This window comes from Bombus vosnesenskii, unplaced genomic scaffold (genome assembly GCF_011952255.1).
Source record: "Bombus vosnesenskii isolate JDL3184/JDL3185 unplaced genomic scaffold, Bvos_JDL3184-5_v1.1 scf7180000013264, whole genome shotgun sequence".
NCBI lineage: Eukaryota > Metazoa > Arthropoda > Insecta > Hymenoptera > Apidae > Bombus > Bombus vosnesenskii.
The window spans coordinates 11,028,343-11,052,303 of record NW_022882924.1 but is presented as its reverse complement, the minus strand read 5'-3'; the positions used below and the strand labels follow the sequence as shown (position 1 = coordinate 11,052,303).

At 34.2% G+C, this 23,961-nt stretch overlaps 2 protein-coding genes across 8 annotated transcripts in view; both read right to left on the bottom strand.

Moving 5' to 3' along the window:
- Positions 1-713: 713 nt before the first annotated feature.
- LOC117235620 (glutamate receptor ionotropic, kainate 2-like) lies at positions 714-23,844 on the bottom strand. 3 transcript variants are annotated; one of them, XM_033497837.1, is made up of 16 exons: positions 11,325-11,686; positions 8,351-8,463; positions 7,952-8,110; positions 7,332-7,513; positions 6,906-7,063; positions 6,684-6,825; positions 5,979-6,281; positions 5,653-5,871; positions 4,885-5,091; positions 4,711-4,795; positions 4,065-4,341; positions 3,600-3,798; positions 2,143-2,368; positions 1,480-1,595; positions 1,224-1,373; positions 714-1,154 (listed from the first exon to the last, which is right to left on the bottom strand). In XM_033497837.1, exons 2-16 carry the CDS (start codon positions 8,424-8,426, stop codon positions 972-974), a joined length of 2,682 nt encoding a protein of 893 aa, XP_033353728.1. In that variant the 5' UTR covers positions 8,427-8,463; positions 11,325-11,686; the 3' UTR covers positions 714-971. The 3 variants fall into 3 exon arrangements, with proteins under 3 accessions (XP_033353728.1, XP_033353736.1, XP_033353717.1); XM_033497826.1 differs by lacking the exon at positions 11,325-11,686 and adding an exon at positions 23,720-23,844 and having other exon boundaries at positions 972-1,154; XM_033497845.1 differs by lacking the exons at positions 6,906-7,063; positions 7,952-8,110; positions 8,351-8,463; positions 11,325-11,686 and having other exon boundaries at positions 7,332-7,466.
- LOC117235595 (glutamate receptor ionotropic, kainate 2) overlaps positions 17,149-23,961 on the bottom strand; it is a 291,570-nt gene continuing 284,757 nt past the window's right edge. For 2 of the 5 annotated variants that reach the window (XM_033497806.1, XM_033497796.1), the window contains exons 17-18: positions 23,720-23,875; positions 17,149-17,538 (exon numbers count right to left, since the gene is read on the bottom strand). In XM_033497806.1, the coding sequence (XP_033353697.1) occupies positions 17,344-17,538; positions 23,720-23,875 (351 nt within the window). In that variant the 3' untranslated portion in view covers positions 17,149-17,343. Of the gene's footprint in view, positions 17,541-19,369; positions 20,782-23,718; positions 23,876-23,961 lie in introns of all 5 variants that reach the window. The other 3 variants (XM_033497789.1, XM_033497781.1, XM_033497815.1) reach the window with 2 other exon arrangements.

The following is a 23,961-nucleotide window of genomic DNA, read 5'->3' as shown; positions in this document are numbered from 1 at the left end:
ATGCGATAAGCGACGAAGATCGTAAAAACCGGAAAAACCAAAACTCTTTTAAGATCATGGAATTTCTTTTACAATCGTATTTTATACTGATGTATTTGACTTGAATTGTGAGATAATTTAATGCGCTTCGAAGGGTTGCGCGACTGCTTACGCCATTTAATCTTGGAGCACCAATTTAATGAAGTAATATTAATCTCAGCAGTTTGCATATACGATTTCAATAATTTCATGAATAATTACATTATTTGTAATTATTCGTAAGTTACATTAATAACGTATTGCGATATGGATTACTTCAGCAGGATTTAAAGCCACTGACTTATAAGGTAATTATGATGTTTCTCGTTATTTTGTAATAGTGTAATTTGCGTATCCAATTTTTACTGTGAAACTTGTACTTTATTTTAAAATTTAATTACTTCGGAATTTTCATTGTGTAATAACAATCAGTTATAGAAACATAACTAAAAATAAAACCACGGCGTGTAATCTTATTGGCAGGCACCTAGAAGTTAAAAGTCAAATCGGAAGCTATGAGTATTTTCAACTTAAAAGCTTTCTATCTCTGGGAGCTTGAATTAATATTTGACTTTCGAAGCTCAGGATCACAGAACAAATCATAGAACAATATTTACATTTTTACATTTGATTTAATTATTATAAACTGTAAAATTAAACATTTTTTATGTATATGTATAACTTCTATGCAAAAATTAGTATTATTATATATATATATTTATATTTTTTGTTTATTATTCTATATTAAGCACAAGTTAAAGTCATTATATGTCTCAGATACATCGTAACTTATGATCTATGAGAGAGTTAACTGCGATTTCGTCATGCTTCAATTCCTTCATTCGCTTTTATATTTTTGTAACATTATTTCTCATTACTTAATATATTAACATAATAATAATATATTAGTACAACGTGTGTAACACATTTACTATATTGTTTTATCACATATCTTATTTATCATCAGAGTTGGAAGTTTTAATCACTGGTATAAATCCATACGGGGGTGTACAACCTCTAGTACTATCTTCTCCACTTCTATTTGATGATCCTTTTCTTCTTCTCACTGGTTTAGGCGAATTATCACATTTTATAATAAACTTCAGTTCAGCCATTAGTTCTTCTTTAAAGGAAACCTGAAGTACATTTATCTAATTTAGTAAAACCGATCAATAATCGAATCAGATTGATTTTATTGTACTTACGTCTTCGCGTAAGGATGTACAGCCAACTTCCCAGATTAACTCGAATACAGTATAAAAGAAGGAGGCAGCAACGCCTACAGTCAATACTAGGAATACGCCACCCACATTGTCGAGATCCAGTTCCTCCGCGGCGCTCTGACCACCGTCTTCCTACGTATCATTCGCATATCATCATATAAAATTCATACGTTTGCGCATAATTTATTTCTCGACTTCGTTCTTATCTTATTTTATTGGAACATTTATCTATACGTACTCGACATGTTCCACCCCCACGTTTCTGCGTCCACCATTTTTTCTTCAATTCTGTTATCAAGCCGCTTTGTTGCATTTTTAATACGGCAGTATTTAATGGATGACGATATGGCGATCCTATGAATCAGTATACAAATTTCATTTTTATATAAATAATATTCCCGGCAGTAATTCAATTATATATTGTGATTGACGCAGAAGAATTAGTACACATATCATTAGTTACAAAGAATTTTAGACATTATTAAATTTCTAGAAATACAGCAAAACAATAAAAATATTCTATTCAAGCTAAATCGAAATATTAACTGTCGTACATTTTTCGTTATAAAATACAATTGTAATCACCATTTGAACTCTAAATTAATTTATGTTCAATTTTCAATCGTCGTAGCCTTGCAACCAAATTAATGTGCCAACTAACATTTGTTTGACTATCACATTCAAACCAAATTCAATTATATTTGATAATCAATAATTAATAATTAAATATACTTGAATAAATTAATAACTTAACTAAAGTCGTAATATAACCGGTGAATGAAATTTATCTATTCCTAACTATTTGTAAAATAGTATTGTTGTGTGACTACTGAAGTCGTTAGGTTTGCGTATTATTATTATGTATTATTTGACAAGTCGTAAGTGTCATTTAAGATCTTACCCTTTTTCATAGCAATCCCATAACCCTTTGCATCAAGGAGTCCACCGATCTGAGTCACGTTGCAGTACCTTTCAGTGATGTATTCTATTGAGCTGGATTCCATTAGAAACGCGTAATCTTCTCTGAGCACCTTTGTCAACCCAGCATCATTGTTAGAAGGCAATACTTCTGCAGCGTTTTCCGTCATGTATTTGTACATCTCCTTGTATGTTGAATAGTTGGAATCCTTGGAATGCATAATTCTTATAAAAATCTGAGTTAGAATGAATAACTGCAAGTTTCATTTGCCTAACGCTTGTTTTCGTTTTGATCGGTTAATGAGCGGTTTGATAGAGATAGAGAAATTAATGTTACATTTTCCGATAATCTGTCATTCAGAGTAATTTATGCGAACAATGAGGAAATCAATATGTTATATTGAGTTCTCAGTTATGAAAATTTGTTACGTTTCCAATTATATTAATTATTAATGATCTTTCATATTATCAGTCTGCTAAAAGAGTGACATGCTTCAAAATAAAGTCTTCAAGAGAAATTATTTATTATTCTTTCCTATATTATAAAAATATAAGGAAAGTAAATTCTCTAGAAAATCGATTTGAAGTAGAAAAGTTATTATGAGGTTACTCGATTATTTAACAAGAAAAACTCGATTATTTATCTTGCATCTTTGAATTTTGATTCGGAATAAAATATTATTTATATGTATCCCTTACTATTAAAATCAGTTTTGTTAATATAATATAATTCGATTCTGTAATTACCGAACTCCCATCTTAGCAAATATATAGTTTATTTTTACAGTCAATTTTTGGTAGGTAGTTTTAGGTAGGTAGTTTTTTTTAATATATCATAAATTTTAAATTTATCATAAATATAAATATATCACTCCTCCAGAAAATTGTTAATATCAATGGAGGTCTATAAATTAATTTCAACCTGAATGTAAATAATATTACAGGGGAATAATGTATTAATTTCACTCGATTCTATATTATCTATTTAAGCATTGCATCGAACGGGATTAAAATGTTTGTGATATCACAGCGTGGTTTTAATGAACAAGATTTGTACGTTTTACAATAAATAGGCAAGCTATTGCAACTATTATATTTAGGGTACTATAACCGTCAGAATTTATAAAATGTTTCTTCATCTTATGAACTCATACTCTACTGTTGGATACGTATTAAACGAGAAATGTCTGGAATGATTCGTTAACAATACAAATTTACAGAGAGACAGTTAATGATAGTTAAATGAAACATCTGGATAAAATCAGGCGGTAAAATTGATCAAAACATAAACATCTCTTACATTTGAAACAAGTACATCGGTAGCCTGTAATCATCCTGTAAAATTTGTTGCTACTGACAACCGTTTCATCAATTTTTACTGTTCTTCACGTTACGTTATCAAATATATAAAGAATGTTACGTATTCAGTTGGACACTTACTTGGAAGAACATGAACGTAGATCCTCCTATTTTAGCGCCGTATTTAATTGCTTTTTTCCTTGCTAATTCTTCGACGTTTGAGAAGGGTGATACTATTGTCTCGACGGTTAAGAACGCGGCTAAATTGGCAGTATAGCAATTGGCGATGATCAAACAGAAGAACCACCATGAAGTGGCCATCATTCTTGTCGAAAATCCTCTGTGCAATTGCAGAAATTTTACATTAATATCATAGAAATGTATGTTGATTGCGAGCAAACTTTCATTAATTAAATATAAAATGATAAAATGATTTTTTTAATAAAAAAAAGATAGAAATAGTAAAATAATAATACCAACGATAAATATTATCTTAATATTACTAATATTTTGTTTGATATAATACAAGAACAAAAAGGAGAAAATTAAAGAATAATATAATATACGAATATAAGAATAAAAAAAATATTAGAAAATACCACTCACATGGGTGCAATCTCGGAACCCTGCTGCATAAGACTACCAATGGTGAACCATAAGGAATTTTTAAAGGTAAACTGATTCTCAAGCACCTCTGGTTCCTCGATGCAAGGATATGGATTATTCCACTCTGCAGGGCATATCCTACCGATAATGAATAGTACCACAGACACGAATATATAAGCTCCAATTAAATACCACCAAACTCCGGTCGAAAATGGCGATAAGAAGGAAAACAAACTGGGCGGCGTCTTCGTTGGTTTTCGATACAGAATACTTATTCCTGTAGGAACAAGTGAAACCAGAATTATAACCAGGACACCAATTGATTAACTGCATCAAGGTTAATCATTTTGTTTCTAAAGAATGAGTCATAATTATTATGATAATAAGGTAAAACAACTTTTAAGAAAAGAAACTGATTAGTTTTCCCTGTGATAGGCTCATTTAATATCTCTTTGCTCGAATCGAATAACAAATACTCTGATGTCAGTTTTGTAGTGGAATCTTGATTATACGAATCCCGTTTAACCGAAATTCCATATTATCCGAGATACTTTGAACTTTATCTCTATCTTCGTTCCTTTTGAAAGTTTAACATAAAGAGTACAAAAACGTTTCACATAAATTTCGCATGATCTCAAAGATATACCTAAATTCATAAAAGGCATCGTAAAGTCCACCGCCCCTTCTCTCTCTGCAGTTATAGTTAAGTCTGTAATTGCCAGATCAGCTTCCTGCAACACGATTTTAATGGACATCATATTTTAATTTTGCTTTCATTTCATTTAACAATACTATGCATTTCCATTTAAACGTTACTAACACCGGCGATTATTTTCCCAAGCATTCCTGTCCATTTGTTCAATTTCTTAGAGTATGATCCATACACATTGTCTCTTTGAACCTCGAACGTGTAATTAAAACCCAACATTTTGCTCAATTCTTGAATAATATCGATACCGAACCCTTCATAGCGATCATTTCCTGTCATCATATCGGCCGACTGTTTTAACATCCCATAGGGATGATTCTGTAAGAATGAAAGATTATATTTATGAGTGATAAAAGGGACATTTAAAGTAAACATATTTTGTATCATTTCTCATTCGAGGCATATTAATTTGCATGACATAAGATTATTTAGTGATATTAATAATTGTATATTTTAATTAAAGGTTTATTATTTCTCATTCGAAGCATAATAAAAGGACTGTATATTATTTCCTTTGTACGATGTTGCATTATTCAATAATATAAATAATTTTCCATTTCAATTAATGATCTGTTATTTGTCTTATTATCAATCCAAAGGATATTAAAAGTATTATGAATTATTGCCTTCACGTGATTTTAGGTTTTTGTATAATTTCGTTAATTTCTGATTATAATTAAAAATCTATTATTTCTATTATATCCGTCATGTTCAATTTGGAAAATATTAAAAATTATTTCTCTCGTCTCAATAGATATACATATCTTAAAAATTGTTTCTCTTGTGATATTCGACTATTCTATAATGGCGATAATTTCGCATTTCGATCAAAGATCCCACGAATAAGATTCAAAAACGTAATTTTGTATTTTTACGCACGATTGCAATTAAGATGAGGAACGTTTTGTTCTGCAAGCTCAACTCTTCTTCAGATTTCTGAGGACGAGCTTCCAATAGCCATTCCACGTCATTCGTACTGTTCCATATTCCGATTTTCTTTAGTCCGTTTTCCGTCACTCTCACTATATCCAGCTGGAAATTACTACGAAATCCAGCGGTGTCGAATTTGATCAAACCAGTCAGACCTTCCATTTCGCTCTGAAATGAATCCATGATAATTTCAAATGTGAAATTTCGTATTGGATATAGGCACATCGTTGGTTAATAGTAATTAAATATTTATTTTATCGGTGCAATGAACTTACGACTCGCATAAAATTATTCAGACTAAATCCGTGCTCCCAGCTCACTGTACCATCGCAAGGTAATGTTTTCACATTGGCTTTAATGGTGTCTCTCAAGCGTTTGAAAGCTCTGGCGAAAAGCTGTACAGCGTCGTACATGAGCGCGGGTTCAACGCGCAGTTTGCTAGGATCGTCCAAACCCCATTCGTATTTATGCATCTCCACAACGCTCGTTACGAGTGGACTTTCGGGATCGATTAAACGTACCCCGGTGAAATTCACTCCTGAGTATTGGTATGGTTCTAGATCGATCGTCTGAAGATCCTGGAAGGAACTTTAGCCTGTATAATGTATTCATAAATATACGATATTTTTTTATGAAGTCTCCGCAATTTATGTATCAATATTATATAAACTTTGTCTTACTTGTTTGTAAGAAAAAAAATCGTAATTGGTTCTAGTTTCACATTGTAACCTAATAATTAAAGGGTAATAATCTTTAGAAGTAGACTGTTAGCATATCGTAGTGAGAAATAAATAAACGTGAGATTACAGATGTAACATCTGAGTACATAAAATTTTATATAACCAAAAAGGTATGTATATAAAAGGGCTCTATATAAAAGAAACTAAGTTGATCGTGAAATTATTTACGTCACATAATATCTAAGAATATTTTTTGGAATTAGTTGTACAATGTATTAGATAAGGAAGAAATTATTTTACCAAGGAAGTTACTATTATTCTGTTCTTCTCCGACATAATTCCCACTTGCTGTGCCTGTTTCAATACCTCTTCTAATATATGAATCGAACAATCGATAAGAATGTTCTCAATCTCCTCGTCTTTGATCTCTCGCATCACTTTTCTGTAAAATGTAGCCACCTATTAATTTTTATAACTAAGAGGATTCAAATGCGATTTACGAATTTCATTTGAAATATGCACCTGTAACTCGGTCCAGTTCCTAAGTTGTATAAAAAGATCGTATGCGCCTTTATATCTAAATGTTCCAACAATCGGTGTGTACGAAACAAACTGTCGGTGTCTGCGTACAATATTGCGAAAATCTTCCATTCAAAATCAATTATGATTTTATTGAAGACCTGGCGGAATATTACCTTCGATTACAACATCGATTCTAAATACTAATAAATAAATATTCTAAAAACTAAGTTTTTAAGGAACTATATTTATTTTCAATAATTGTATTCAACCAAAAAGACCTTATCAAAGTGTTCTTAAAATATACATATAAGTACACCAATCGATATTGCGGTGCATGTTACCGAAATGTGATTTCATAAAAATCTATGAAATAAATAATAAATATGTAAGCCGAAAAAACATAAAAGGTTCTTGTGTTCTACGTACCATAGAGAGAGTTTCTGCATATGGAAATAAGTTTACTCCTATGCCACGAATTTGAGAGGGTTCCCATCTGCCATAAATATGCGGCACTTCCATGGTATCACACATACTCTGCACGTGCCCCGAGGTAAATCTATTGTTCGGACCGAAAATGGCAGCCACCCCCTCAGTCGTCAATTCGCATACTGAATATTTTAGAAGAAATTCTTGAATTAATGAGCAAGTCGAGCTGTATAGAATATTATACAAAAGTCACAAAACACAAACGAAAATCTCTTATTTATTTATACACAAAGGAATATAAAGATACGAAGTTATTTAACATTGACTTAAATTTGATTTTACTTTTTAAAAAGTATTTACTCTGGGAATTATTAATACTTTGCCGAAGATATATTGATGAATTTGGAATAATTAAAATTTTATGTGATATTTATCTCCTCTTTTTCAATGTCATATATTTTATACTATTTTAATGCTCCAAATAATTTATTCGATAAAATATTTCTGAAAAATTCGTGAGTTGGAAGAAAGCTGCAAATATTTAATCGTATAAAAATATGATTAGTTGCCACTGTGACCTTTGCATAAGAGAGAGAACGTATTTCCAATGATAACTGTACCTATTTGCGACACATTGAACGGATCCGTATCAATCTCGTTGGATTTTGCCACGAAAAAGACATTTGGAAATGCATCGCTCATGTGCCGTTGTTCGTTCACTCTCTTTATAGAGGTTTCGAAGGCGCGTTGAAGGCCATCGTTAGTGTCGAACAATCCTCCTAAAAGAATTATGTGAAGACACGTGTGACTTTGGACGCGGCAGTGTTCTATTAATATTTGCGGAATGTGAGCTGGAAACAGTGACGGCTTCAGTCATGGGTTCGAGCACGAGAAATAACTTGAGGGAACGAGACTCCAGGGCATTAATTTGGTTTAAACTTGAAATAAGATTTATTCTCTAGTTAGAAACATTTCCATGTCCAACTGACTGTTCCGCATAATCACGCAAGTTTCCTCACCTACGTTAACACTCGCGCCTTTGCAGGATCCCAGAACGCAGGAAAAGATGATCAATAAAAGACACTTGTCCAGCATCTTGTGGTCATTCTTTACAATACGATAGCGACGTATTCTGCGTTAAAAATGAAACAAGACAATCTTCTTCTAACGATTTGCAATATAGTATTTTTATACTCCTAACTGGTGTTTATAAGATCAGAATTGGATAGACGTGTCATTTATAAGCTAGACATAAAATAATGTATATAATATAATATATAATACGTATTCCATATTATGCACACGTGAACATGAAATATTTAGGCAGTTGAACATTTTCGTGAAACATTTTATAACACGATATAATTTCCAATACTTTCTATAAAAATATATTGTCGTACTATGTATGCCGAAAAAACAATTCATTTAGGCAATAGTTTAATTTGTATCGTATATCATTCGTTCGAAACAATTTAATAGAAACAGAATGGAAAATAGAATTTTAATAGAAACAATTTAAATTAATCAAATCTTGTTCGAGTAAGCAGAAACCATTAAAACATAATAAAAATTGCATATTTGTGAAACAGAATCACGCTGTTGTTCTTCGTTCGGGACAACATTGTGGCGATTCAGAGCGAATTTAAACGATAAACATTCTCAACAAAACAACAGGGATTAACTGAAATCGTCGGCATGAAAGCCTGGTCCATGAAGATGCGATTAGCTTCAAAGACAGCCAGACCAACCGGACTGACGCGAATTTATTTGCAATAAGACCATGGTACACCCGTTTCAACGGCTGGAGCAGACCGTTGGGATTCGAACGAGCACTTAACTATCCGACGTACTGTAAACCAGCAGGGAAGCGTATACACGCTTCAATTCTCGAGCTCGCGTAAATATTTAGAACCGTCTAAAATCAATCCCCCAATATTCAGCTCGCCTATTTATTTGAAGCTATCAAAGGATCTGTCAGATCCTCCCTCGACGCTCTAAGATCGACTTTCTTCCACGTCTGGCTTTTTCGGTTGGGAAATACAAATTATTGGATGCTTGATAACTTTCTTTCCCAAGCTTTAGACTAATGAATATTTGTATAGTATTAGACAAGTAAAATGACAAAGTAGAAATTGTATTTCGTGGTGTTCATAAAATGAAGAATTGTAAATCGAAGAGTTCATAGGAATTTTGGACAAATTTTGGTTAAAGTTAAACTTTAATGGAAAAATCTGTATTATTGGATATTTGATATTCCTGGTACGAGCTTTTCGTTTTAGCGGAATACCTATGGTAAACTGGAGAAAAGACAGAGCTTTTAGAGTTAATGGTAGAGTTAATGGTAATCCTACATATTAATTTACACATTACATATCGGAAATCACATATTACATTACACACGCACATTTACATATTAATTTCGATTCGAACCGCCACCATCGACAAAAACGGGAACGTCACTCGACATTTGCGACGAGATAATTTTAGCGGAGATGATTTTTGCGTATTTTCTCGTCACGAAACATCGCGGCGCGGATGGAACACGCGATGCTATTGCGGAGCGTCATGCTATTGTCACCTTGCCAAACGCATGTGCTCCGTCGCATTCTTTTTTATCCATTCATTCATCGCCATGGTCATTTCGCGTAGCGTCATTGTACGCAAACATCCACAGAATAATCCGTCACAGCGCGTCGCGACGCTCGTTCCGTGTCAATGTGCCATATCCAGCCGGCCGTAATCGCTTGAAAAACACATGAAAATCTTCGAGTGCCGTGTTACGACGCCCGTTATATTTAGACGCCGGGCGTCGTCGTCACTAACGCTTGTCGCTTAAAGCGGTGTGACATAGTTTCCATCGAATCGCCATCGGCTGCAGTTTTCAAGGGAATCGGCCTGCACGCTCGATGTCGCATATTTCTATGAAATTTCATTTCACGTAATACTTCGTTCCGAAAATTCTTTCGACTTTCTCTTGAGTTCTATTAAGATATTTTTATAAGAAGAGCTCAGTGAGAAAGTGATATAAGTGCATCTTTTTTTTTCTCATGTAGAGATAAACTAATAAAGATTTGGCATAGAAATGTACTGGCCATACACTGCATCAATATAATCACCGGAAACTTCGTTACAAGATTCTAAGTAATTCTACTGACGTAATTGTTGCGCTTTCATTTCTACATGATTCAACAGAATGAAAGATAAACAAAACAATGGGCAATGATGTGAAAAAATATATTATTTTGCTATAAAAATACTGTTTAATTATAAAATTATTATAAAATTATTACTCATCTCAAACCAAAAATATCTATCATGAAAAAAATATACAGCTCTTAAGAAAGAGTTCCGATATTTTAGATGCAGTTGATATATTAAGCGACTTTGTTACATTTCAAGTTTTCGATACTTGGTAATATACCTCAATATTTAGAAGCATTTATATCTTTTGATTCAGTTTAAATTTCATTCCTACATTTCATCACTCATGCCATCATCATCAAATGTTTGATTTCAAATCAAACATTTCATCACTCATGCCACGTTTCCTTCGTGCCTATTATAAAAAATTGATCTTCCTAAACTATGTCTGATCTTTCTAGGAATTTGTGTCTTTCTCCATTAATGGATATTTTTATCCGCCTTAGGCTTAATTCAGAAACATCCATCCAATATACGAATACAATAACGTACAATAACTCTACGTACTTAGATGCTATCAAATACTTCTGAAACATTGTTAAAAGAGCGAAATTATTGAGTTATCGGCGTCGTTATTGCATTACTGTTATGTTGAACACATGTGTATACCATCAAAGTAAATTGGAAAAGTGAATTAAAAGTTATTGAATCGAAGACACGCTACGTGGTGGAAGCATGGTACGCTGTACGTTACATTCTCGAACGAAAGTTAAAGCAGAAGAGGTCAGAGGTTAAACGGGCAGGACAATGTGGCTGTCCATACAACGAGCGTGACAGGAAAAGGAAACTCACCTGAAATTACGATTACACACGGCTGGTTACCTGGAACACAAGTTTGATATACGTGCTTTTCAGAACGAAACTCACAGCATGCACTCTAATTCCGAACGCCGGTTCCTACCAGCCATTTCACTGCGCACACGCGAACTCCCTTCCAAGCCACTTGGATTTCGTTTGTGTATTTCACTCTAATATGGCGGGCATCTAGAGCTCCAACTTAATTTATTGTTAGACACAACGCTGCCATTTTCTCAAGTAGGCATCTTTTGGACAGAAGTGTTGCAATTTTGTTTCTTCCACGCTACATGGTGCGTAAACGCAATTATTAACTAAGTAAATGGTTTTCAATTTTGACGCATTATTTCTTTTTTGCGAAGACATTAGGAAAATTGTGCGTCTATTATTAATAATAAAATAGTATATTATTATAATGAAACTTATAACAAAATGGTTACGCGCAAGCCTCTTTTCATGGCAATTCTGCGTTTAGCCGTTTAGTGTTAGAAAGTTTGCAAAAAGTATTATTAAAACAGAAAAGTTTGTGACATTGGCCGAGTCGTCTAGTTACGAGTGGATTCCTGAGAATAGAAGATAAAGAACGCTTTAACTTCGCTTAAAAACTATAAAGAATGCTTCAAAATCTTGTTACAATTTAGATTTTTAATTACCACTGTAAGAATATATAATTTTAAAAGAATAATTTTAAAAAAGGAAGACAAATTTCTTTCTTTAGCGAGACAGATTTTTTATTAGGTGAAAGATTGATTGTGATTATTAATATGTACATCGCGCAGCAGATATTTCAGAATTTTTATTACGTTCGAGACAGTCTATTCCACTCAGTCGAAATTACGTTTACACGTTGATATCACATTAACATTGTTTCTTCAATGGAAACGGAGCTCCAGGGTGAAAAGTTAAAGAATTTTCTGACGACGACACCATAATAAACAGTGTACAGCGAGATGTAGTTAAATTCACCGTAAAAATAAACCGGTACGTGACGCGAACGCGATGTAACGACGAGACAAACTGTTGTTACTTTTGATAGCGTGTTCGGCTTCTTCCGGAAAAAGTGTCTTTTCAGACAAAACACGGTTTCTACAGTGGCTTTCTTCAAACGACAAAATGGCACAAAATCCTTTTTATATTCGCACTGTGGATGGCAATTCGACGAAGTGAATCGATATTTTTAGGTCAGAAATCTCGAGCATTTTTTATATGGAAACGTCAAATGTTTGTCTGTTATCCTTTAAGATAGAATGTATTGGAGACAAAACGAAGAGGATTATTCGATTAAAAGATCCCTGTCTTATGATTTTTAGGTAAGGACATTCATAAGATGTAGTATTTAATGTAATGAATATTATATACCTCGAATTGTTATAGATATAGCAAATTTCAAATGATTTCCTTAATAATGAAACTACCGAGATTAAAAGATTAAAATGATTCTTTTCTGAAAGAATTAAAATGATACGTTATCTCATTATTTCTTGTTTTCTATTTTTCCAATTTAAAGTATCTATATTTAATCCTTTCTTCCAGAGTTTCCAATAACTTTCTTTCTATCTAGAACAATAGAACTAGAAAAAGTTACTCTATGGAGTTTATTATCTTATCTAAAGAGATTCACAACCTCATTTACTTCCTTAATCTATTTCTCTCATTCTTCTCTCGCCCTAATTTTCAAGACAATTAATCAACCCCTGAACGTACGCAGCAAAACGTTTAAAAACGAACTTTCGAACGAAGAACATCAAGAAAAAGATGACTGATTAATTGTACAAAAGGCAGAGATACGCAGCGAGCGAGGCAGGAAAAGAAGACATACCGAAGAAAAGAGAGAAAGAAGGTACAACCGGCAAAGAGATAGCAAAGTAAATTAAATAGCTCCGTTAGCGTCCTAGGAAGCAAAGAGAAGGTAAAAGCCATGGAACTTGGATACATTAGTGAATTAGTTACGTTAGCGGTTTGGGATTTAGTTCTCTAATCAAAAGAACGAAGAGTGAGGGCTATGGCAATTGATGTAAAAGTACAACTTCTCGAGGACCAATTACGTGGTAAAGTAGAACTTCTCCGACGTAATCAACGAGGAGATTATGGCGTGGGTTAAGTACATTATGCGTGGAATAATTTTCTCAATTGAAACCGGAAGAACCTGACACCTGACGATCGATCACAGGACGCGCTAAACGAACGTTTGAATAACCTTACGAAGGAGAATCTTTCGACTATACCATCAGTGAAATTTTAAAGGTAAATGGAGATATCGTGGAACTAAATCGCTGGTAATGTTGTGAAGTTTTTAAATTTGAAGAAGAATGTGTTTTAATTAATCATATAGCACAAATGTCAGTAGTTTTTAATGCAGACGAATTTTTCGTTTTGTACATATAATATATCTTATATTATAAATTATTAATTAGATTTAATGTTGCAGAAGCTAAACAATTAATGTTAGTAGAATCAATCAGTGTTTTACTTGTTTATTGTCTATATGAATTAAGATCTCAATACAAAAATTCTTCTGAAAAGTTGCAAAAGGTCGTGCATACGAAGTTCATTCTTCTAGGTTCTCTAAATGATAAATAAATCAAACCTGGTAGACAAAGTAATAAACAAAACACACCCACTGAGAATTTACAGACGATGAGTTTTATTCACGTTTAATATGATGCTCGTAGTACACTTTATGTAAGAAGTATAATCAATTGGCTCTTAAATTCGGTACGATGCAAACGCAATGTACGCAATACAGATAATATTTACAAGTACGTGTATAATTCACGATTTATTCGCATGTATGTACTCGTGTGAGAATATGTCGTCCATGCGGGTTTGTATCGCATCTTTTGTACGAATTTTAAAAACGATTCGATTTGGTGTACACACATCGATGGATGAACGAGTCGACGATAAAAAAAAGAACAAAAAATATACAAAGAACAAGAAAGAAAAATAAAAATAAAAAGTCGCGATTGTCGCATATATACGTCGTTCTAAAAAATGGTGCATGGCGGTGAGGCAGAAATATTATCAACGCCCAAATTTCGCCGCTAATCTCATTCCACTGATCTATCTGCATCCGGAAATTGATCATTCCAGAGAGGCTAAGCCAGCATCCGTGCATGTACGATATTCGTGCGTGTTTACGCCTTAGGAGAGGCGGAAGACGGAAATTAATACTGCTCAGTCCAGGGCGTTCATGAACGGCGATGTACCAGCTGCAAACAGGCTTTCCATTAACTCTGTTAACCAGTTTAATCCGTGGAATCGTTGGACGCTTAAAAAAGGAACATTGCAATGCCGCGACTGGCTACTGAAATCTGTCTCGATCTGAAGGAGATTTAATTGAATTTTCAGTCGAGTTAGTTTTTTGAAAGATTATTCGAATTTGCTAGGTCTAAAATCAAATAAATGCGACACGTTCTAAAGGAAATTTAATATTTAATATTATAACGAATTCACGAGGTGTGAAACGTTTAGAAAGTATTGTAAGATTTAAAGAGGATTTAAGAATTATTTAGATACATGTGATACTTCGTACTGCGTTTAATAATTCAATTAATAATTGAATACTTAGTTGAGATAATTTTTTGAAGAATAATTAGAAATCTAAATTCAGATTGCTATAAAATGTACAAAGTATGTTGAGAATATTTAAACAGTAAGTATTGTATTCTGATTTTATTATTTTATCAGCAGCTCTGACCTATACTGTTCGCAATATGTGTAATAACTTTCAATTAATACACATGAATCTGCCCTAGATTTCAAAGGATTAATGCCGTATACGATTGAATCAATGAATATCCGAAGTCAGATACAGATAGATCAATGAAATCCTGCGATACATGATAACGAGGTCGAGAAATTCGTTAGCGAAACAACGAGCCGGAATATATCGTCGATTTGCTAGAGGAGTGACGCATCTGAAAAATTTACGCTTTTTCAAAATCCAGGGTATAAGCTGCATAAGAAAAAAGCTTTTCGTTGTTAAATAATTAACAATTTTCTATTTCAAATAAAATTTGCTAAAAATTTGCATTCCTTAATCGTGTCACTTTCCTAGCATATCTAGAATATAACATAAAAATGTAAAATCGCTTATTCTGTCTACACTCGATAAAACATCTACATACAATGTTTGCACCAATGGACACGTTATCTTACAGCATCGAAATGATACTTAAACGAAGACATACTTTTAGAAGTCGTATGAACAGATTTTTCCCCATGAACGTTCTATGATACAATACCATAGAATAGATACGTTTAGTTTAGTTCGTAATCTTAACGATGATTATGATTATGTACACTAAACGAATGTATCCAAACGTCACCGAACAGACAGAGACAGAATTTGTACAGTGTTAATTATCTTGTGATATTTTTCTCAAGTGATCACGAATGTAGATACTTTCTTTAAAAATGAACGACATAGTCCATAATAATGGAGTGAATTGGATTTCATGACGTTTTCCTTCGCTGTTCAAGTAACGTTTTATATGCATCAATTACAAAATCCACAGTTTTTGTTCTTTCTCTCTTTTTTCGATCGTTCTTGACATGCATACGTTCTTCAAAAAGTTTGTCATTTGTATTGTAACATATCGTGCGGAAGACATCGCATATTTGATCATTTAATTTCAATATTTAATTAAGTTATGTGGGAGTGAATTCATAAATTGCTTTCTAATATATTCGAGAAATATACGGGCATGGGCAATAATTATTGCCGTTTCCTGTATCCGCTACTCGTTTCTGATATTAGTCTATTGATATTAAATACATTCGAGGCTTCGAAGCATTTTAACAAAATTGATAAAATATGGAAATACCATTATAGGATTAAATTATTTCACTCTACTATAAATTCGGATTAGAATAAAAAGTTATAAATAACCAATTTTAAACGACAAATTTTGTTTAAAAATTAATATATCGTTGGCAACTATTCATGAACATATATTCAGTTATAATTTTAATAAAATTAATCGTATCCACAATCATCCCTATTCCTTATTGCGCCATGTGTATATGAAGCTTACAGATATGAAAAATATGATGTAATACTTTTTCCGTTGTGCAGAAAAGAACAATTTTAAAAATCAGTTAGTTGTCAAGTAATCCCGGATTAAAACTGTGTTTGTATTTGATTTTAGGATTACATATGTGTTTCCATCGCGCTCTACGACGTTAACAAAAATTTAAAAATATTACTTGTGTAGAATAGTATCAATTAAGCTAAAGTTACATAAGAACAAAGCTAATATTTTTCGTCACGTAATAAGTAACGCGGGTTCTGCAACTAATATTTCATATTAAAATACATCTTTTTAGCTACCAAGTTTCATAAAAGTTGGAAAATCAACGAAAATGGACTTATCATATATTTTTCATGTGGTCTTCATACACATATAAAATCGCAGAGACAGCGACAATTAAGGATTAGACTTTCGCGGCGACAGCTCACGCCGCGACCGCTTAGGCTGGGTTTCGTTTCACGACGGCCACCCTCTTTTGCCACGAGTGGCGCAACGAAAAACAAAGGATCTCGAGACTGCTCGTTAATCTTTCCGCTCAAACAGCGTGCATCGTTGTCTTCCGCACGGCACGATAAATTCCAGTGAGCTCCAATTAACGACTGAATGACTGTACACTGTACACTGTATAAAGTGCTAGTCGAAGTACTGCCATGTTCGTTCGTTCGCGTCACTTCTACAGACAAAGAACGAAAAAATGGAAGAAAAAAAAAGAAAGAAAGAACCAGACTTATACACATACACACATAGAAAGAGAGAAAGAGAGAAAGAGAGAGAGGGCGAGAGAGAGAGGGGGGGGGGGATAAAGCAACTGGAGAAGGTGGATGGTTTTCATCTCGCGCTAAACTTTTAGTTCGCGCCTCGTTGCTTCTCTCGTCGTATCTCTCGTTCGTCGATTGCCTTTATAGTTCATCGAGTCGCGAGTTCGATTAGTCCCGTGCACCTTGCTCTTCTCCCTTCGACGATGATTCAGCTTCGTAGCTTCAGGTCAAAGGCGCTTTCCCTACGAAGTGTCTGTACTTGTTGCATACCGGATACCTGCCCTCCTCGGACACGATCGATAGGTTCGATTCCTGCCTCTCGCGACTACACAGTGTCTTCTTCGCGGACTTTTTTGTCCCGTTCCCGCAATCCAGCGCGTAACGCAACTCGCTCGCCATCTCCGAGCACATGGACTTCTGGAAAGTTCCAGTAAACATCCGCTGCATCCCTTTAATCGTGCTCTCTTCGCGATATGCGAAGCTTCGTCAGCCAAGTGCGATGACGCGTGTACGTATAGTATAATATGCACATAAACATTTTAACCTGGTTTTGATATAGTCGAGATACGAAGTTTTATTGGCGTAATAACTTTTTATCGGTATGCTGTCCTGGAGTGATTGCGGGCTGTTAGTATGTAGGTGCCTTCGTGATGGGGTTTGTTTGAAGCAGAGTGAGAGAAGTTGGCAAAGAATACGTTCAAGGGAATGTTTTTAAATGTACATAATTTTGTTTATAGTAGGTTCTTTTTTTAGAGATAACATATTTTATTGAAATAAATGACTACGAACTTTGGACAAAACTAGCTTTTTCCTAATTATAATAGTTAGAAACATGGCGTTCCAATTTCGATTGGTATCGTTATGTCACAGGTAATCGTAATAGTTTGCGATAAATTTAATTTTAATTTAGATTCTATATCTCACACGATAAATACATTTACGATCATGTGCTGCTTTAATATTAAGATAATACAAATTCGGTTAGAAAATGTATACGTAGGAAGAATATGATTAACCAGAATTGTCGAGAATTGTGTTTTTGAAGTTTATGCGAGGGTTCTAAGAGGATTACCACTGTATTTGTTATGTAAAACAGGATAAACACGAAACAAATTAAAATAAAGTACATTCTCAAAAAAACAAATTAACTTAACCAAAACTCCTATAGACTGTTTGTATTTCAACAATACCAATTGAAGATTCGAAGTTCAGTATCTTATGAGGAATACCTGTAAGTAAACAAGTTTACAGACTCTACGATAAGATAGGAATTCTAACCCAGACATTTTACAAAGGACTATAAAGCATATCGCTTCCTTAAGATTTTTGGGTTCATGGGATACGATCCAATGATATTAGCTGAAGTAGTTACAAGAATGAGAAAACAAGTTTAAAGACCCTGCAGTAGAATAGAAACTTTGAGTTAGACATCTTGATGAGGACATCAAGCATATTGCTCTTTTAAAATTGTTGGGTTTATGCGACGCGTCATGGCACAAAGCTGACTTTCTCGAGATAAACAATTCTGTTGGATATATGCATGCAACCTTAATTAATAATCAATTATTTCATAGAAGCTGTGTGTACGTGAAGGAAAAAATACAAGGAATCAAGCACACATAGTAAACCAGTTTGTGTCTTATAATTATTCGTGCGATGTTCAACAAATAATTTATAACAATCTGCTTTGTTTTTAATAAATTTTCATATAAAACGGTATCCACAAGCTGTAAATAAGGAAAATAAAGTATTAAAAAATTCAATTCGCAAAGGAGACGAACATAAAACTAAGAAAATTACTCACACCATACTGCGTTACAAGAATTATTTTTTTGTTTTACCCTGTTTAATTAATAACAAGAAAATAACAATGATGAAAATGGAAACAATTTTTCAATACATTTATTTTAGTTTCTTGTAAACTTTTCTGTGTATATATATATATATATATATATATATATATATATATGTGTGTGTATATGTATATGTATATATATTTATCCAACAAATAAAACAATGTTTAAACTTTGAAAAACCCAAAAGATGAATAAACCGAAGGATTCTTATAAATATTTCCTTCCTCCGTAAAAGTTCGTTTAATAATTCCATTTCCAACATTGCGGTATACCGAACGACAAAAAAAGGCAGCTATTCGGAAAGAAATATCTCATGCTCTACGGTCTGTCAATCGACAAGTGCTATGACACAACGAGTAGCAGATACATAGTAGAAAAGAAAAGTTGCTCACCTCCTGCGTATCCATGGCGGGAGAGAAAGAGAGGCAAGAAACATTGCGACACAACTAACAATGTCATACTAAACTGTCACACATCGTGCGCGTGTCCTTTCGAACCGTACATGTGATTCATTCTTTAACACCTACGTTTCGATTGCGATCACTGTTCTCATTATTTCTTTTTTCTTTTTTTTCTCATTTCATATCATACAAGTTTATACGAATCGAGACATATAGAATCTTCTATCGCATAATTGAATTTCTTCTCAAATATGTAGAATCTGCAAGCTTCTATCGGTGGAATAAAAATTTTATCATATCATTATTCGATTATATTCGATTATATTCAGAAGACGGATTTTTCATCTTTCTTTTTATTTAATTCACAAAAGAAGCTTACAGACTCTACATAGAACAGCGATTCACTCCTCGAGCTACACAATATGTACATACAATAAAACGTTTGTAACTTGACGCTATACATTAATTATCTAGTCGGTATAAAATCGTGATTGTTCATGTAAACAGTTCGTTACTCCTCACCATACGATTCAGTCGCGATCGCAGTGAATTCATTAGAAACAGAAAAAAAAGAAATCACACCGCGTTTGTATTTTTATATATTCCATTCTCTTTTTGTTCTAGCTTTTATATGTAACAATCGCGCGAGATATCGTTCATTCTCGCTGCGAGGCTTCAAGTCGGTCGTCAATTAATCTAAAAAGGTTTTGATATGAGCAAATAGCAAACGCGTTAACCTTTCCAATTTCAATATCTGCATCATTTCACGGCTCTGTCATTAAGGGATGTTGCGGACGAAAAGAAAACGATCGTTTTAAATCAAACGTTCCCTTTGGACTGTTCCTTCTTCTTTTTTTTCTTTCTCTCGTTTTCGTTCTTTCATTTTTTTTCTCTTTTTCTTCCCTTCTTTTCATCCTTTCTCCCTTTCTCTCTACTTAATGAAATTCCAACGACACCGTACGTTACCCGATAATAATTGATTGGGTAGTATTCCGCCGATAACGTTCCGGCTAGATTGTCGGTCGAGATTACGGTTCTCGAAGGGATAAGAGAAAAAAAAAGAACTGGAAAGGTCGAGGATCGTTGCTCCTTCGTTTTGATTATACGTTCGTTTGAACTTTCTACAGTTTGTGTCTGTCAGTGTTTCACACAGTTCTCGATCACTGATGTGGTGGAGTTCCTCCTTAGGTCCGTCGGGTCAGATACGCTTTTCTCGGGCATAGGAATCTGTTTCGTATTTCTGTTCGTTCTCTATTGTTCCGTTCATTTTTGTCTTTCTATCTTTGTTTCGTTCGTTTTTATATTACTTTAGTTTCTGGTTCGCGAACGAATCCCTACAGGATCGCCCGCTAGTGTAGATCGGTAAAAGCTTCGCAGATCGGTTTCCCCGAGGATTTCTGCTTCTAAAACAGAACACGAAAATGCTCGGGTAAGATTGCGTTAGGTGGCACATCAGATCGATTAGTCGGATCGACGCGGTGCACGCGAAGCATTTTTGTTTTTGATAAGAAAAATTAACTCGAGCGGGAGTAACGACAGTTGCCCGATTGGGGACGCTTGGAAACGAATGGACTGCTCGTAAATAGATAGAAACTAAAGTTCGCTGAACGTCGTAGGTGAAAAATGGAAAACGCGATAAAATAGTCGTCGAACTGAAAGATTGAACTCTATCGAAGATAAGATTATTGAGAGTGTAATTGCGAAATTTACAAACGATTTATCAAAATAAAATAAAACAAGAATAATTTTAGACAAAGAAAAAAAAAGAATTGAAAATGCAGTGTGAAGAGTATTAAAATCCCCAATTCTCATAAGAGATAAATGTTAAATTCTTCGTTAATTCTACAATTTTTAAAGTCCTTAAATTCAATTAATTTATAGGTTTCATTATTTATAACTGGGGTAGGCTGCAGCATTACAAAAATAGGAGATACAGAAACTTTCATTATTGGGTAAAATTAAATGGTACTGTAAGAGGATTTCGTTGATATAATTTGAAAGATAAAGTATTACTCAAGTATTACTCTGATAAAGTACTAGTACACAACCTCGAGACACACTTCAATTAAGCTATATTTGAGATGTTACAGGCCATTTTTCCTCAATATCTACCACAAAGTTCCCCTACAATTTTTCAGCTCCCTTCGTAATCAGACCCTTCCAGCAAGTCATGCTAATTCTAAAGTAAATTGAAAAAAGTATCAAAATTCTGTTTGTGTACAGTGTGGAGTATACAAAAACTTCTCATAACAGAAAGAAATTCGTTTCCCTACTCAAACGCTTAGAAAACGTGTAGCTCGTTCACCACTGACTCAATTTTTATTACAATAATTTTGTATCAATCTAGACGGACCTTTTTTATTCAATAGCTTAAAAACTAAATAATTTAAAGATAAATCTTTAAATATGTTTGACATACTAAATATATCATTAAGTGTTGATTTTTGAAAACCAGTTCATCATTGTAAATATTTGTTGAATCGTCGTAAAGTACTTGTTTTGCAATTTATACTAATTGTTAAGTTGAAATGAGTATAAAAGAACATATGATTTGGAAATGGTTAATTTGGGATATTGGAATCTTCGATCTACATTCGCGTCCACGTAAAACGATTAGCATCTTCAAACTCGAGCAAGTATCGCGGCTACTTTGTTGCGGTCTGAAGTAGCGCGGCTCCGAAGGCGAACAGCAATACCAGACGTTTGTTGGCTGACGGAATTGTTTGCTCTCGGGTACGCGAGGTCACTGGCGCAAAGCTGCATATCCGTATTTGTGGACGAGCCCTTCTCAAATACTTGCCTGTTTGCTTACCGCTTGAACGTACGCAAACGGCAGCTCAAATACATATTGTAGACACGCGAGCTTCGTACGAGCTTTCCGCTCGAGTTTCTCCCAGCCGCGCTTTAATTTCATTGCTAAGCCCACTGGAATTTTCTTTTGTGAACGAAATTCATCGATTGTAGCCCCGTGCTTCTCATAAACCGCGCGCTCGTCAATGAATTCCATTCTCAATTTTGTTTATGAGCTATTGGTAAGACATAAAGGATGCTGTGTTGATCGTTGTTATTCTATTTGTACACACACGATTTGTCAAACGTGTGTGAACAGCCGCTTTCTTCTAACAGAATGTAACTTGATTACAAAATTATTGATGAGAACGATTTTATTTTTTGTGATCGTTACAACAATGTATAATAGTATAATATTCTAACTGGAAATTTAGTTTTGCAAATAATATAAAAATAATATCTATAATAATAAAATGTCTATAATAATCTATGATATAAATAATAGTGTAAAATAATAAAACTGACATTCGTAAATGGAATTTTTAATGCAGTTCTCTTCCAATATCTATTTTATTTTTATTCGATTTGTTTTATATATCAATTTTCTTCGCTTTATGCGGAACAAACATTTTTCCGAATATATCCGCGTTCGTGAATCAGCAATCAACATTCAATGAAATTCATTTAGTGGATTACCATGGGAATTGACTATTAAAATATCACGGTGACTGGTCATTCTAGTCGAAATCTTCGCAACCTATTTAACACGTGAAATTGTATTTTTATTTCATAAAAATAAACTACACTCTCGTGTTTCATAACAATACACTCTCTTCTCTCCCATTTCATTTCTACATCCACTCCTGAATTCCCATTTCCCCGAATCGAAACTATCACAATTCAAACATTGCTAGTACCAAACGGACAGTGAAGTCTCGCTTTGAAATAAATTGATGTCGATCGAACAACAACTAAAATCCGCTAAAATCGACTAAAGAAACGAAGTCAAGCAACGCATCGTAAAAACAAGTGGAAACTTGGAATACCAAATTAGCGTCGTAACTTCCGTTTACCAAAGTTTGTGAATAATTACTCTCCCAAGAACAAAGACGCTTTACGCCCCAATATCTTTTCACTTATCTCGCGTCCTATATTTCTTCAAAGTAAAAGACGACTAAGGAAATGGAAGACAGACGAGGACGGAAAGAGCGAATTAACGCCATGATATCAATCAACCGTATCTCTAATTAGAACCCCAAACAATTATAATGGCGAATCGTTTCAAGAACAAAGACGCTTCGCGAGTCTGTAACTAGTTTTTCCCTCTGACACGTCGTGATTCCATCGATCACAGCGAGAAGCCGATCAGACCCGAGTGGTTTTGTGGGTGCACCGTGACCATTAAAGAGGAACTCCACCATCACGCGAACATCAACTGATGTATTCGCGCGGTATATCGGGGTAGATCGCATCGGGATCGAGGTGCGTGTTGGACGACGTTACTTCAGGCGCGATCACGCCCTCTTCGACGTGCTATCTGACCTCACTCACCCGTTCCTCAATGGCGACCTTCCGGCTTTTCCAGACGAACTCGCATACCGCGATCACGCAAGCGATGCCCATACCGCCCATCAGAACTACGAACACCCCGCCTACGTTTGCCAGTCCTAGTTCGTTCGCTGTTGAACTGCTCTTCGACATGTCGTCCTGTTGCAAAAAGAAAAACATTTATGAGAGAATAATACGAATCGCCTATTTGCCGAAGTGGTTAACTTCGCGTAATAAAAAGTAGA

What these genes read in the sequence shown, in the direction of transcription:
- LOC117235620 (XM_033497826.1), bottom strand. Translation starts at nt 8,426, where the DNA reads ATGCTGGACAAGTGTCTTTTATTGATCATCTTTTCCTGCGTTCTGGGA. An exon ending in GTTCAATGTGTCGCAAATAG is followed by an intron (nt 7,514 to 7,951) that starts GTACAGTTATCA and finishes TAAAATATTCAG; the next exon opens with TATGCGAATTGACGACTGAG. An exon ending in GATGCCTTTTATGAATTTAG is followed by an intron (nt 4,342 to 4,710) that starts GTATATCTTTGA and finishes TTGTTCCTACAG; the next exon opens with GAATAAGTATTCTGTATCGA.